This window comes from Hyperolius riggenbachi, chromosome 5 (assembly GCF_040937935.1).
Source record: "Hyperolius riggenbachi isolate aHypRig1 chromosome 5, aHypRig1.pri, whole genome shotgun sequence".
Lineage (NCBI taxonomy): Eukaryota > Metazoa > Chordata > Amphibia > Anura > Hyperoliidae > Hyperolius > Hyperolius riggenbachi.
Window position 1 is genome coordinate 422,442,590 of NC_090650.1, and position 17,251 is coordinate 422,459,840.

The 17,251-nt window shown below is 41.5% G+C and overlaps 1 protein-coding gene across 1 annotated transcript in view; it reads right to left on the reverse strand.

Moving 5' to 3' along the window:
• LOC137519461 (uncharacterized) overlaps positions 1 to 17,251 on the reverse strand; it is a 200,065-nt gene that overhangs the window by 167,758 nt on the left and 15,056 nt on the right. The window contains exons 4-6 of the mRNA XM_068238415.1: positions 15,977 to 16,066; positions 12,127 to 12,894; positions 6,434 to 6,505 (exon numbers count right to left, since the gene is read on the reverse strand). Coding sequence (XP_068094516.1) covers positions 6,434 to 6,505; positions 12,127 to 12,894; positions 15,977 to 16,066 — 930 coding nt within the window. The remainder of the gene's footprint in view (positions 1 to 6,433; positions 6,506 to 12,126; positions 12,895 to 15,976; positions 16,067 to 17,251) is intronic.

Below are 17,251 nucleotides of genomic sequence, written 5' to 3' on the forward strand. Positions count from 1 at the left end.
GATATTGTATCGGGGACACATGGGCAACCATTTTGGAGTGGAGCAGCACGAGCTGGAGATGTTGGCAGCATGTTGGAGGTGGAGGTGAGTGCTAAACAGCGGAGGGCCTGATTCCACAGGTCCCCCTTCTGCTGACCTCCCAGACCCCAACATTTTTTTTTGTTTTTATACAGGTTGTTATCTCTTCCGGATCCGGACCGCAACCGTGTTCATACCGCACGGAAACCGTATGCAACCGGACCGGATCCGGACAGGAACCGTACGGTTCAGGTCCGATCCGGCTCCGGTGCGGTCCGGACATCCGGTGCGGTTTTTGCAAAACCGCAAGTGTGAACCGGGCCTTACAATCTTCTGTTAGATTTACCTGCCAGATAGATATTTTCCAACATGTTGGAAATTTTCTATCTAACCATCTATCTGCCTTACAATTAGGCATTGTTCTACTCAGCAGGGGATAACCAGAAGACAATGCACCAGAGATAATGACCAGTCTCTACAAGTACTTTACAGAAAATAATCTAAAGGGGCCCATACACCTAACGATTTTCCCGCCGATATACAGCAGATTTGATCACTGTAATCAAATCTGCTGTGAAATCGTTGCGCAAACACTGACCAAACGATCGATTTCCATCCAAAAACGATCGCTCCAGACGATCCGTCTGTGCGGAAGATTTTGCTCGATCGCCGGCGGGTCGGGAGTGCATCGGCAGCGATGTTCAAATGTCCGACGACCGACGCTAGCGGCAATACATTACCTGATCCGGCCGGCGCGTATCTCCGCTGTCACCACTGCTCCTTCTCCGCGCTGGGTTCCGGCAGGCTTCACTTCTTCCTGTCCTGACAGGAAGTTTAAACAATAGAGCACCCTCTACTGTTTAAACTTCCCCGGACAGGAAGTGAAGTGAAGCTGGAGCCGAGCATGGAGAAGAATACAGCAGAGACCGGGGGACTCGCGCCGGCCAGATCAGGTAATGTTTGCGGGGGGGGCGGCAGCTTACAGATGGTGAATCGATTTCATGCTGAAATCAATTCACAATCTGTTTGTAGTAAAGGCAGCCATACGATCCCTCTCTGATCAGATTCGATCAGAGAGGGATCTATCTGTTGGTCGATCTGATTGCAAATCGACCAGTGTATGGCTACCTTAACAGAAAATCTTACAGAAAATCTAACAGAAAAATCTAACAGAGAATTGTATGGTGTGTACTAGGCATAACATTAGGGTTTGGGTAAGATCAAGAAGTATGGGTTGGGGGAAGGGTTAAGCATTAGGTAGAGAATAGAGAATGAAAAATAAATAGGCTATAGGTTAAGGTGAGGCTATACCCAAAGTGCCTCAGTTAGTTAGACTCAATGGCCTCAATTTGCTAAGCATTACTTCATTTGGTAATGCAGAAAACAGCCGATTTTACCAATCATCTTGCCAAATGCCAATTCAATAAACATATTATCACACTGAAAACTAAAATTACTGACTAGTGAGATAAATTACCGACATATGCAGTAAATACCTCAAAAATGTCTAGAAATTGCAATTCACAAAGATTATAGCATTTGTTAAATCAAGAAAAAGTGTTTGGTATTTACCTCCAGCTCTGGCCAGGCGATAACTCACACTTTCCATGCGGTAACATTGACAGATGTGGAAGACAGTCAATAGGGAGAGCCACTCAGCTCTGCTTCTCGTCCCATTTGGGATGATACTCTGGAAGGCAGAACTTCAGAATGCAGAGCAGGGGAAGGAGATGTTTTAAAAGGCTTTTCTGTATCCCTTTAGATGTGACTATCTGTATACTGGTATACAGAAGAGCTCCCCTTGGTGGCTGCAGCACATCTAAAGAGATACTGGGGATGAACTGGACAGAAAAACCTGACTGATGAACACAGACTCTCAGCTTCCTGCCTGACCTGCTCCACAGCTAGTGAGACTTACCAAGCAGGGATTCAGTAAATTAACAAACGTCTACAGCTTGTGGGAAATCTTGGTGAATTGGGGGGGGGGGGGGGGGGAATATAAAATACCTAAATGATTATTTATTAATATAATACCAAACTGCCCTTAGTGAAATGGGCCAATAAATTAGTTTAGAGTTATTCCTGGCAGAGTCAGGTTAAAGTAAAAGGGGAACTTCAGCCTAAACAAACATACTGTCATTAAGTTACATTAATTATGTTAATTAAAATAGATAGGTAATATAATCTCGTACCCACACTGTTTTAAAAGAATGGGCAAATGTTTGTGATTTCATGGGGGCAGCAATCTTTCATGGGGGCAGCCATCTTTTTGGTTAAAAGGAGGTGACATGGAGCATGAGACACATTTCCAACTGTCCTGTGTCCTGATCGCCCCTTCCAGCTGCGTGCGGTAGGCTTCAAATCTCAAATTCAAAATAAATAAAAAAACAAATTTGTGCCAAAACAGCAGAAAGAGAACAACAACATCAGAAGTCCCATCATACCTTGCACAGCATCAGGGGAAAATGCCTGGGCAGATTTCTTGTATGGGGCGGAGCTTAGCTTCTGTGCAGCTAAAAATGAGGCTTGCGTAAGAAAAACAAAGTTCTGATGCCGTGAAACTGTTAAAGAAACACCAACCCTTTTCAGTGCTGCTGAGTAGATTTTTAGTCTGAAGGTTCACTTTAATCACTTGAGGACTGCAGTGGAAAACCCCCATAAAGATCAGAGCAATTTTAAAGAAATGGGCCACTACAGCTTTAAGGCATAGCTGCAGGCCCGTACAACTCAGCACACGAGTGATTCCCCCCCCCCCCTTTTCTCCCCACCAACAGAGCTCTCTGTTATTGGGGTCTGATCGCCCCCCTTGTGTTTACTTATGTTGTAATAAATATTTATGTTGCGTCTTTTTTATTTTTTTTACTAACTCTTCTTTCATTTGTATTCTATTAGTTCATTTGTATTAATTAGCAATTCACAATGGGACAGATTTATCAGAACCGGTACAGGGGAAACTGGAGCACAACTGGCGCAAACATGGGGTAGATGATGAGAATGAGATCCTGATTGGTTGCTGTTCTGCACTACATTTTCTACCGTTGTCAAGATTTCTCTGTCTCAGTGTTCTGGGCAGTGCATGCCTGTACTTTTTGCATACTGTAGCTCATTTTCCTGTTGAGGCAACGGTACAATTTTACTGGACAGAAAACTGTCCAGATTCCTCCTAGGAGGTAGGAGCTGAGAGGAGGCAGCAGCCAATCTATAGTTGGCAGCACAGATCACCTGACCTCATCCACCTCATTCAGCTGCTCTCAAGCTGGGCAACACCCCTCTGCTGCCAATTCAATGTAATATAGAGGTATGACTGGGTCACATTACTTTTTTTTTCAATGATAAACCTTGAAAAGTAAACTATGATGGTATATTTAATCCTGTTTGCAATATAGATAGACATCAAATGACCTAGTCAAGAGCAAGGCACAAAGGAAGCTACAACAAGAGTTAGAATTTGGAAGGATTTTACTATGTGAAAGTGAAGTGGGAGGCGTTAGATACTTACCTCAGTAGTTGGAAGCCTTTGGTTGGTCCAGAAGCTTGCCAGAGCCTTGCAGAGACCGCCACTCGAGTGCAAGATCTCTCATCAGCTTCTGGCCATGCTGCACTAAGAGGAGCATGGTTACAATAACCTACCTGACAAGCTCTTGTCTGATATGTTCTGAGGATCCTCCAGATCCTTATGGCCACAATTAGGGTGAGGAGGACATGGATAGTCCAAAAGCTTCCTGCTACCTAGGTGAGTATATATTTTTTTATTTGTGCTGCTTTGGTACACCTTAAGTATGTCATTTTGACAGCCAATACCAATGAACCCTAAGCTAACCTCACCTTCACATGACACCTAATGTGAACCAAAGTCAATACCGAAATATACAATATAAAGGTAAAAACACTGCGCCAGAAACACACCACACTCTCAGAACCGATTAATATGAGCTATACAATATAATACTGTCAGCCTTCTTCTGGCTGCAATTTACAGTCTAGATTTCGCTACTGTTAAGGATCACCACATCCCCACCAAAAAATTGAAATTCATCAGCAGCGCTATCTCAGTGTCATTAGTAAGCAGGTATTGTACAATAATAAGCAGTCTTTAACAAAAGACAACGATCCAATCTCTGTAGTCTTCTCTGAGCTTTTGATAGGCGATCTATAGTTAAATGGTCAAGATTACACTCACCAGACGTACTGACTCTTATCACAGGAGTCAGTATAGGCAGCGAGGAGTTTTTAGCCCCCCCCTCCTAGCTCTCGAGCCTCTTCACTGATCGGCCTCACTACCAGATCATCTAGGTCATCACAATTGCCCCCATTACAGAGGAATAGTTAACACCTTAATGGGATAGATGTCAGCCTCTCAGATCCACCAATCTCCAATATGAAAAACAATGCGATATATAGCAGCTTCTGAAATCCACCAATCTCAAAGTTCCTCAAAAGCAAGCATAAACATCTTCCATAGCATAATACAGTTAATTAAAACGAAATTAAAAACATCCAATACACTCAAAAGAGTAGCATCAGGCTTCAGGCATAGAGTTTATGGTCGGGCTCTCCCCCGCGCGCCACTCCGGATTGGCGCTCAGTTGGTCCCTCCACGCTAAAGCTTCAGCTCACTCCTCTGTGGTATAAACTTCCTTGTCGGCACACGCGTCCCCGCCCATCCTCCATGAGGATGTGAGGAGAGATCGGAGGATCTCTGTATTTATTGGCACGCAGCATACGCGTCCCCACGCCCCTGATGAGAACTGATGTTCAAAACGCGTAGGGCGGGGACGCATGTGCCGACAAGGAAGTCTATACCACAGAGGAGTGAGCTGAAGCTTTAGCGTGGAGGGACCGGCGACCAACTGGGCGCCAATCCGGAGTGGCGCATGGGGTAGAGCCCGACCATAAACTCTATGCCTGAAGCCTGATGCTACTCTTGTGAGTGTATTGGATGTTTTTAATTTCATTTTAATAAACTGTATTATGCTATGGAAGATGTTTATGCTTGCTTTTGAGAAACTTTGAGATTGGTGGAGTTCAGAAGCTGCTATATACCGCATTGTTTTTAATATTGGAGATTGGTGGATCTGAGAGGCTGCCATATATCCTATTAAGGTGTTAACCATTCCTCTGTAATGGGGGCAATTGTGATGACCTAGATGATCTGGTAGTGAGGCCGATCAGTGAAGAGGCTCGAGAGCTAGGAGGGGGGGCTAAAAACTCCTCGCTGCCTATACTGACTCCTGTGATAAGAGTCAGTACGTCTGGTGAGTGTAATCTTGACCATTTAACTATAGATCGCCTATCAAAAGCTCATAGAAGACTAGAGAGATTGGATCATTGTCTTTTATTAAAGACTGCTTATTATTGTACAATACCTGCTTACTAGTGACACTGAGATAGCGCTGCTGATGAATTTCAATACTGAAGTATAGGTATCCTAACCATACATTGTATATCATTCTACTCACCATAGAACCCAACTCATAGCCTATCCCTCATTCTAGGCTTAGCCCTCTCACTATAAACCTAGCATGAACCTGATTTAACCTCAGTCTAATATTAATCTAAAATGACCCTGTCACCTGAAACCAAACCATAACGTACCCATTACTTAAACCCTAATATTACCCCACAGTAACCCTTGCCTAAACCATCAATTATTGGCATTGAACCTGCTTTACAGCAATGAAGATGGAAAAAATGTTATTTCCTACAATTAAACATTTTCTGCTCTAAAGTCCACAACCTATAAGTCACAGAACTAAAGACATTTATGGCCCTAGAGTACCTTCAATAGGCTGATCAAACTGTCAAATAAAAAATAAATAAAATAAATCCTGAACTGCGGTCATCATTTTAAGCAATCACATATCCAGAACAATATAACAGTCACAGAAACATCTGTCAAATTCGCCTTTCATATAAATACGGACTATCTATCCATTCTTCTTGCCAGGAAGAAAAATTAGAGAAAAGTGACTATCAATTATTGTCTTACATAATATTGCATCCCAAGACATAACAAAAGTTGTTTAGGCGATACCTTTACTGACTAACTGTACAGGATTTCTTTGCAATCTTTGGAAACTTTTAAGTTTCTTCTTCAGGCTTATTCCAGAACTGGATCGAACTGGATCAAAACCATGGTTTTGATCCAGTTCTGTAACATGCCTGAAAAAATAACTTAAAGTTTCAAAGCTTATTGAAAAATTTTGTACAGTTAGTCATTAAAGATGTCACCTAAAGAACTGTTTTGCTATGTCTTCGGATTCTCTTCATGACTAACAGTGAACCACACGCAACAGGTAATATTGCATAAAATTATTACATTATGCTACTTTTACAGTCAAGCATTTGTTGGTGTAAATCTGCACTTCATCATAACCAATCATAGTTTAACTTTGTTGGTGTAAAATGGACTCACTTGACTGAGTGTAAAGCGGTACAAAGACCTTCTGCCTCTCTGTTGTTGGCTTCACTTGAGGTAGAAGAGAATCTGTTGGGAAAAAAAAAAAAAAACCAATGAGTGTGAGCATTCTGAGTAGGGATGGCTGGAAATTTGCTGTGAAATGATGATTTAATAGTTTACGACCAGAAATCGGGTTACTGCATCGGAAATGGGAATTCCACTGAAATACTGCTTTACAGCTACAATCACAGAACTCGGAAGCATTGGACCAATTAAAGAATGTTGAATTTTTTGCAAAAAAACGTATTACCACAATAATTGTAGACCAGTCAGAGAATGCAGAATTTTTCCATGGAAAGGGTATTACCTTGGTAATTTTAGACCAATCAGGTAATTTTTCTTTAGACTATTAGACAATGAGAGAATGTAGAATTTTTTGGCAGCCAATTATGAGACTTTGGTAATTTTAGAGCATGCTGAATATTTCTACTGAAACTGAATTACCGCAGAGAACCAGAGAATGCAGAAATTTACTGTGGTTGCCAATCAGAAATGCGGTTTCTGCATAATAGTGTACATCTGCAAAATAAAAAAAAATTAGCAGATTCCGCTATTTTTTTTTTTATCTTTACAATGAACAAACTTTATTTGATAAAAAAAACTTAGCAATCTTCAGAAGTATGCGGAAACCATAAATTAGAAAATCGGATTTCAATGGAAAAATCACTATTCAGAAAGTGGAAATTTTTGTGGGAAACAGAAATCGGCATTTCTGACTACCCCTAATTCTTTCTGAGTGTGAAGAAACGCGGAAGAGCCGCCGCCATGAGTCAGCGGGAGGCGGGTCTTTCGACGCATGGCGTGGCGGAACGCGCTTGGGCCTGTTTCGAGTAGTCTGACCCAGCGCGGGGAGGCCGCCGCCGGGGCTGATGGCGGTGCGACCAACCCCGTGCACGAGTCAGCAAGCACATTGCAAGACAGTACTGGTGTGGCTGGGAGTGATAGTCTACCAAGATTCAGAATGACGCGCGTGCGCGCAGAGAGGCAAAACTTATATGGCAGCCAGAAGTAGGTCAGCTGACCAAGCTGGTCAGCTGACAATTCTGTGTCCTCTCATTGGTCCAGCACTCAGGGAGGGGCTGGAAAGTAGCTGTGTATATATACTGCTGGCTGTTCAGTTGCTGGTTGTCTGGCGTTGCGAACACAACGTGGTAGCACTCAGACCTGTCTGTATCTGTGTTCTAGCATAGTTTCCAAAGGTGTTGACGGCCACGGATCTCACACCTTAGCATTAGGAAATTATACTGTATTATCTGTTATGACCTTCTGCTTGCCTGACTATTCTTCTGAACTCTGATCCTGTACCTTGCTATTCTGATGCTCTGTTGCCGAACCCCGGCTCACCCTAAGACTCTGCATCTGCCTCCTGATTCTGTACCTCGATATTTCTCATACCCTGTTGCCGAACCCTGCTTGTTTATTAGACCCCGCATCTGCCTTCTGAATCTGTACTGTATCTGTCTGTGTGGTTACGACCTGGTTTGTCCGACCTCGAGAACTGACCTTACTGTCAGAGGCGGTTCCCAGTCCTGGTAGTGACACTCCCTCCTGAGTGTCACTCTAGGTTGTCCTTCCTACTCTCAGCCTGACTCCTCCCTCCGGGAGAGTTCAGGTCTTCGGAAGGAATTTGTGCAGTACTCCTTACTGCCCTGAGGCCTAGTCCTCTAAGTATTACTGTTGCACCAAACACTACTACTCTTCTTAGGTGTCCAGAGGTTAGCCTATATGTCTGATTATCGGTGATACTGCAGATCATCAATAATCTGGTATATATCTGTATTCCCCGTGATACTGCAGATCACCGGTCATCAGATCCTCTCTGTGTTACACCGATCGTTACACTGAGATGGTGGTATGTGCAAAATGGATTTCAAAGATTAGCAATAGGTTGACTCTCCAGATCAATGTCACTAGACAAGACAAATAAGACAAGACAAATAACATTTATATCGCAAGTTTCTCCTGGTGGACTCAAAGTTCCAGAGCTGCAGCTACTAGGACACACTCTACAGGCAGTAGCCGTGTTAGGGAGACTTGCCTAAGGTCTCCTATTGAATAGGTGCTGGTTTACTGAACAGGCAGAGCCGAGATTTGAACAGTGATGCTCATCACGACCTCATGATCACGGAATAGCCGTGATTCACACGCATTTTTTCACTCTCCGACATCGTGATCCGAATTCGTGATTGCCCCTCGATCACGGATCTAGTTCTGAATGCACTCGTGATCGTGGTCCAAATCTGGCTTGTGATCATGGATTTAGCCATGATCACAGCCGTGATTAAAACCGTCAAAACCCGCAAACTTTAGCGGTTAATAGCAAAACCCCCTTACATGATATAAACACCAAATTTGCAGGATAGGTTAGGTAGAACAGTGGGAACAAGGGGAATTTTTTTTCAAAAAGACCTTATAGTTTTTGAGAAATCGATTTTAAAGGAAAATAGTATACAATTAAATGCGGTAAATGACAGTTAATATATTTACCACCTTTACATGTATACTTTTTTTCCTTTGAAACTTCCTTTGAAACTTTAAAATCGATTTTCTCAAAAACTATAAGGTCTTATTTCAAAAATGTTTTCCCCTTGTTCCAACTGTTCTAATTAATATATCCGGCAAATTTGGTGTTTTCTAGCAAGTAAGGGGGCTTTGTTATTAACCGCTAAAGTTGGCAGGTTTTGGCAGTTTTTAATCACAAATACTTTTTTCATTTGAAGCTTTAAAATCGATTTTCTCAAAAACTATTAGGTCTTTTTGAAAAAAAATTTTTTAAGTTGTAGCCACTGAACACCTTTATAACCCTTGCAATTTTGGCGGTTGTAGCATGTATGGGGGCTTTCTATTAACATTAAAGTCATATCTGTGATCATGGTCGAATCCGAAGCTCTGTTTCAAATCTGGAGCACGATCACAGCAAATCCTGATTTCTATTCTGCCGTGGCCGGATTTACTCAAATTCATGATTGGGGGGTATCCAAGCAACACTAGATTTGAACCCAGGTCTCCTGTGTCAGAGGCAGAGCCCTAAAAGAGAATCTGTATTGTTAAAATCGCACAAAAATAAACATACCAGTGCATTAGGGGACATCTCCTATTCCCCTCTGTCACAATTTCACCACTCCCCGCCACATTAACAGTAGTCAAAAACTGTTTTAAAAAGTTTGTTCATAAACAAACAAAATGGCCACCAAAACATGAAGTAGGTTGATGTACAGCATGTCCACACATAGAAAATACATCCATACACAAGCAGGCTGTATACAGCCTTCCTTTTGAATCTCAAGAGATCACTTGTGTGTTTACCTTCTTCCCCCTGCAGCTCTCATGCACTGAATACTAGTGACACGCTGTGAGGCTGATTGTTTCTTCCTGCAGACAGCTCTGCCCTGTCTGTAATTCCTCAGTATGTGTCAGCCAGCTCCTTTCACAGCCTAGCAGAGGAGGATTTTTATCCAGCTTTCACTGATAAGAGCAGAGAGGCTGCTGGCTTATGTAAATAACACACACACTGGAGTATGCATAGAGGGACCTGGAGGGGGGGCGTGCATAACAGATCAGCACGGAAGAGTTGGCAGCCTTTCACACAGGGCGACAAGTCCAACAGGGGAAAGTTACATTGATTTATTACAGAGATGGTGATAGTAGAAAGTGCTGCAGTAAGCCAGAGCACATTAGAATAGGTTTAGGAACTTGTAGGATGGTAGAAATAAGGATGACATTTTTGTTACAGAGTCTCTTTAACCATTACACCATCCAGCCACTAGTGGTTAATGTACATGAAAATCAGTCCAAAAAGCTATATACATATCTATATCTTTGACAAATCATCTTACTTTGCTGGACTATGTTGTCACACCTACTGTTTAACTAATAGAATACAGTGGAGCCTTGGTTTGTGAGCATAATTTAAAAACATTTATAAAAAAAATATATATATATATTTAATAGAAAGTACTATACTGAATAAAGTAAAACTACAACTAATACAAATATTTCTATCAATTGGCTCATCCCTACCTTTTTTGTGTGTGGCTCTAGCACAGGAACTTACGCAATGGTAATTGATTTTGCCTACTTTTGAGGATTTCACAAAAATATGAAATTGTACAGTCCCTACACTGAGATTAAGTACAATTAAGTGCAATCCTGCAGCGCCAATGGGAGAAAAACCATTGGCTCAGTTGTGATGACGCATATATGTTCTTTAAAACCTAAAAATGTAGAAATTCTGTAAATTTACCAATTTTATACATGCCGAAATTGAGTGCCCAAATTTTCTGGCACCTCTTTTTCATGCACGCATCCTAAGGCCACTACCACCTCCCAAAACATGCCAGTTAATTGGTTCCACACAAAAATAGTCCGCAGGCTATGATAGGGGCATTATTAGACTGTGGCTATGGTAGAAGTTAGGTGGGCGCCCCTCCAAGGACAGCCAGTGACATAACTATGTACTCTGTAAAGTGCTGCAGAAGACGTCAGTGCTATATACATACTAATAATATGGTAGGATATTAGACTATGACTATGGTAGGATTGGATTGTGAGCTCCTGTGAGGACAGTCGGTGACATGATTATGTACTCTGTAAAATGCTGAAGATGTCAGTGAGGTATAAATACATAATAATAATAATAATAATAATAATGATAATATGTCAGGACGCTAGACTATGACTATGGTAGGAAGTAGATTGTGAGCTCCTCTGAGGACAGTCAGTGACATGACTATGTACTCTTTAAAGTGCTGCAGAAGATGTCAGTGCTATATAAACACACAATAATAAAAGTATTTAAAATGATGGCACTCTCCACTGCCCCCACGTTTGTTGTAACTATGCAAGTTGATCATATTTTTACATTTTTATTGGACCACAAACATTGGTTTGTTCAACATCTGATGTGATTGCACATCCTAAAACATGGCCTTTTGTGGTTAGCCACATTCGCCACATCTGGTTGAGTGCAACTTTTGAGTTTTACTTACTCACAGATTAACCACTTTCTCTCCCCCGGGGCGAGTAACTACAACCCTGCAAAATCCCATATCTCCTTGCAGGAACGTATTTCCTGCTCACCTTGTTCCCCCGCCCTGCGCACTCCTGTGATCGTTACCGCCACCAATAGTTAGCTGGGAGGTCAATGAATGGGAACGCAGTTCCCATTCATTGATCTAAGTCCCCGAGTGAATGACCACCGCCCTCTATTAGACGGCACCGCCATTCACAAAAAATGATACTTACACATCCACGCATTACTACCTCTTTGCATAGTAATGCTACGCATACTGGAAGTTATGGGCGAGGACATCTTGTGGCCGAATAGTAAAATTATATCTCCCACTTTTTTTTCATTAAAATACATTTTTTAATATCTGAAATTAACCCCTTACCTCCCACACTCCCCAACAGTTACCCAAAAAATGTTTTTGTAAAAAAAAAAAAAAAAAAAAAACAATAAAAAAAAATACATAGTTTGTAGATTTTTTTGAGCTGACTGTATTAATTAATTTCAAATTGAATTGTTGAACTTCAAGGTGTAGTGTTTGTTTAGCTGTATACTCAGTCTTTATGTCACAGTGATTATGTTTATCCTAGTGTACTAACTGAATGAGTTCAGGCACAAGTTGAAGCAACAACAAGCTTACCCAGGGAGGTTACAGTCGCTGTTGGAGTAGAGATTTTTCCTCTGGTTGTCCCCAAAAGCATTTTCACAGTAGCAGCATCATGCTGTTTTTGCAGTAGGTCACTGTCCACCCGTAGTGGACTTATCTCTATCGGAATTCCATGTTGAGTTGAGGGTGTTGTTTTGAGCAAAGTATGTACTGCATCCACACGTCCATATTTAGTAAGAGATGAGATCTTTGGTGAGGAACCTCTTTCCATCGGAGATACATCCACATAAGTAGCTGGAATCTTTTCAGTAATAGAGTCTCGTGCTATTTCATTGGTTTGTCCTGTCCATAAAGGCATTACAGTGTACGGCCTTTGTAACATTTCAAGGGCTGCAATTGTTGTCCACCCTGGCAGCTTAAGTGAGGACACCTCTTGAGTTTTCTGGCCCAAAAATGAGACGCTGTACTCTCTTAGTGCATTTTGAGGTTGTAAGGATACTTCATCTGAAAGCATTGGTCTTTTCTGTGCAATGGTTTCTACTATTTTAGTAGGAAAGATTTTGTGTTCTTTTGATGCAATTCCCTGGATTGCTGGCGGTAGCTGTGTAGAAAGCAGTGTTTGAACTTTCGAGATAAGTCCTTCAGAGGAAGTACTGGCTTTCTCTTGCCTCATCTTGGAAATAGCCGGTAAGTCCAACGGGACCATGGTGGGAAAAATTCTTTGACCAGGTTTGTCAATTTCCTCAGCGTGTCTGGTGAACATTTCTTCATCCATTTCTTGCAGAGGAATGCCCGTGGTTGCTAAATGGAAAATCAGAGGTTATTCAGATGAAGGTTTAAACACTGTACCTGAACAAATGTTGCAGCTATTTCCGATTAACATCCAGGCTGGGAGCACACTAGGCAGTGCAGAAAACGATGCGTTAACTGCACTGTGGGTTTTTGTTTTTTGTTGGGTCTTGGTGCATTCTTCATGCATTTGCAATTGTTTTTTTTCGTGCATTTTTTAGCGCATTTCACATTTGCATTTTCACATTTTTACTAATCAGTGGAGTTAAATACAGTAACATATTTTAAAAAAACAATTCATCAAAAAAAATGTTAAAATGCATTCTTCTGTGTCTCTATTGCGATACATTATGTGCATTTTACATGCGTTTTTGAAAATTATGCAGTAAGTTTTGCTTTTTCAAAAACGCACATTGCAAAAAGAACATATATGTATTTTTATATGTGGCCCTAGACTTTCACAAGCAGCAAAAATGCTAGCGTTTCTGCCTAGTGTGCCCCTAGCCTCAATAAAGGCTCTGTTTAAAGGGTAATTTCACTATTTTTCTGAATTATTAATTTCAAGGATTAACTACCTAATGACCGCGTCGCGCCAATGGGCGTGACCGCGGTGGCATCCCCAGGACCACCTAACGCCGATTGGCGTCAAGACCTGGAGCTGCAGTTTAGCAGGGAATGCGTGTGCAATTGTTCCCTGCCGGTTCACAGAGCAGAGCTCCGTGATGAGCCCCCGGATTGGCTGGCGAATGGAGCCCTCTCATAGGCTGCTGCCGATCACCTCCCTATGGCGATTAGGATGGCACGGAAGGTGGGGGGGGGAGGTGGGGGTGGGAGGGAAAAGCCTTCCCTTTCTTATTTACAAGAAAAAAAAAAGATTGCAGCAGCGGTCAGATACCTCCAGCAGAGTGTCCTATTAAGGACAGTAACGTAAAAATGTGTGTGCTAAGTTGCAGGGCTGTGCAGCAACCTGACCAAGCAGCACAGCCCTGTATTGTGAAAAATAGCCTGGTCACTAGGGGGGTGTAAGCCTATGGTCGTCAAGTGGTTAATGGCAACCTCCATGTTTTTTTTTTGTTTTTGTTTTTTTTTTAGCTTGGTTACTTTGTAATGTGCAAATAAAACATACTGTACAAGTTCAACTGTACTTAGGGGCCATTCATACTTGTCAATGCAAATTCTGCATGTGTGATGTCCCGCTTGCAGAAATTTGCATTTGAGATTTTTAAGGGTTTATTTTCAATGGACTGTTGTGTGTGTTTTCTGCAGTTTTTGTTTGTGAATTTTAGATTGAAATTCTTCAGTGTAGACCAATGAAGTTAATTTAAATGAAAAAGTATCTAATTAACTTGTCTGCAATTTTTTTGCATTCCCCTTGACTTGAATTAAACCCAAATCGCATACAGTATTGCACACGAAAAAAAAAGAGACTTGCTGTGTGATTTTTAAACACAGAAAATGCAATGCAATTGAAATAAATTAAATGTACGATAGACCCCATTTCAAAACGCACACAGTTTCAAGGAAAGGTGTGTACTGTACAGACATCCAGGTTTCATTGGCAAAAGTTACCATTTGTAATGTAGTATGAGAGCTAACCAACTAGAGTATTCAAAATCTGTCGGACCTCCTACTACATGGAAGTGGTAACACTGACCAATCATTGGTTAATAAAAATTGGATGTGTGTTGCACCCTTAAGCCTGGTACACACCTTCAGTTTTGATTGACCAATGACTGGTCAAATTTACCACCTACAATGAACAGGCTGTGCAAGAAAACTCTCATACTACATGGAGATGGTAAAACTGGTCGGTGATTGGCCAATCACAATTGACGATGTGTTCCATGCTTAAGTTTGTGTGGAGGACATGAAATCAGGAGGTAGGCAGATTTAATAGCAGTGTGTGCACAGACATTGCACAGAAATATTGCCCTCACTACTAGCACTGTGTACTACGAGTTAAGCTATTAGCATGAGCCTTGGGCCTGAGCCTTGGGTGGCTTCTCCCCGAGCAGGCTGCTGGACATTGAAGAGAGGGTTGCTGCATATGAAACAAGAGGTTGTAAATTGGTAACAACACACGGTAAAGGGGAGCTGCGCCAAGGTGGCGTATATGAAAATCTGACATAAGGAAGAAGGGCTGAACAACGAATGGGTGGGGCTCTGCTGTATGTGGAAGAAGAGCCCCAAGAAACTTGGCCTATTAGTGAAAAAATATGAATCTATCCTCTCAAAAAGAAAAAAAAAAGAAAAGACTAGAACTTCAGCCCCATTTGAATGAAGTCAGTAGGTACATAAACACTTTTGATATAAAAAAGATTATTAGTTCCATATATCCATAGATTTAATCACCAGAATCACAATGAGGACAATCAAATTCTTGGGTCACTACACTAACATTGAATGGTAGCACATCCTAGACAGAGAATGTCCCATACCAGGGGCATAACTACAAACTATGGTGCTCCCCAGCAAAACTTTGATGGTCCTCCCATTGTTGACACCCCTTCCCTTCCCTACCCTTGGTGACCCTCACAGCCAGGGGTCACATCTGGCAAGGGTCATAAAACAAGTGTGGCCATCATAATCTTTTCACCCATAACAAGTGTAGCCACAAGAATACCTGATCTGATGGATGCCTGGAGAAAGGGAAAGTTAATAATAGTAGTTAGGGCCCTTTTACAGATCTGGGCCTCCCTGCAGTTGCAGGACCTGCTCCCCTGTACTTACACTCCTGGCCCACACCCAATCGGGTACATAACTGAGGGCGGCTGCTTAGTGCTGTTGCAGATTAGTGTGGGCGGTGAAGTTGTGGGCGGTGGCTTAGTGTGTGTGGCTTCTTAGTGAAGCAACTGTTGTGTGCTCGCACTTAAGCATGCGCGGACACGCCTGTGGCTGTTGGCTTAGTGTGGGCGGGACAGTTGTGGAGGTGTCTTAGTATGGGCAGCATATGCTCACACAATTCTTTTGAGAATCGGGGGTTTCCTGGTATTTTATATTACATGCAGGCCACATTTGCTGGGTCGCGTATGTTGTTGCCCTGACATTCTCTAGACAAGGACATTCTTAGTGAATCGGGGATAAAGTCACTTACTTTTCAGTGTCCAGAGTTCTGAGGGTACTTTCATTATCAGGTCTGTGTATTCGGGCGATGTAATCAAGTTTGGCAAGATGGAATCTACATCTATGGATGCACAGAAATAATGGCTATAATATACTACTGTATGAATACTAAATAATACATGTTTAAAGCTCAAGTAAAAACAAAAATGAGCAAGGGATATTTCTACTAGCAATCAGGATAATAAGTGAATATAAGCCATGTGCAGATGCAAAGTGGTGGGCAGAATACCTGTTTTGTGGACCAAAAGTAGTTGCCACTGCAGTACAGTGTGCTCTCTGGGTTCAGCTGGTGGGCGGGTTGGTTAGGTGGGACCATGTGACCAAGTGGGAAGAACAACATATTTCGGCCCATATGGAATTCACTTGTTCTCCTGAGTTTTCTCCTAGGTAATATTTTCATACCTACTCATAAAGTTATTTTTAAACCACTAGCAAACAAGAAAATGCTCAAAATAATTTTGATAGTAATTTTTAACCAACTTTTGGGTATTTGTTCAATTGTAAAATGCTTAAAAGTCTGTGTGCTCCTGTGCGTGATTGTGCGTGCGCCGGCGTGCTCCTGTGCCGCCCCCCATTAGCCCAGAGATCAATGAATGGGAACATTGTTCCCATTCACTGATCTAAGTCCCCGGTAGAAAAACTGATGGCTTCTTTTCAGAGTCCGCTGCCTTTCTGACCCCAAAAAAAAATCACTTTCTCCTTGTGCTTCCTGTAAGCAAGCGTGCTCGCTCACAGGATAGAAAAACAAAAAAAATCCCTGTGGCAATCTTGTGGGCAAATAGTAAAACTATATGCACATAATTTTTTTTCACACATAACACAATAAATTACATTTAAAATTAACTGTTTACCTCTCACACCCAAAAAAATACCCAAATAAAATGTTTAACTAAAAAAAAAACAAAAAAAAAAACTATAATTTAAAACAAAACATAAATAGTTTTCTACGGGTATGAACTTTTTAAATATTCATGTCAAGAGGGTACATTACTAATATTTTTTAAATTATAAGCTTGTAAATAGTGATGGACGTAAAACTGAAAAAATGCAATTTATTTCCAAATAAAATATTGGCACCATACATTGTAATAGGGATATTATTTAAATGGTATAATAACTGGGACAAATTGGCAAATAAAATGTGTGGGTTTTAATTATGGTAGCATGTATTATTTTAAAGCTATAATGGCCGAAAACTGAAAAATAATGATTTTTTTTATTGTTTTCTTAATATTCTTGTTAAAAT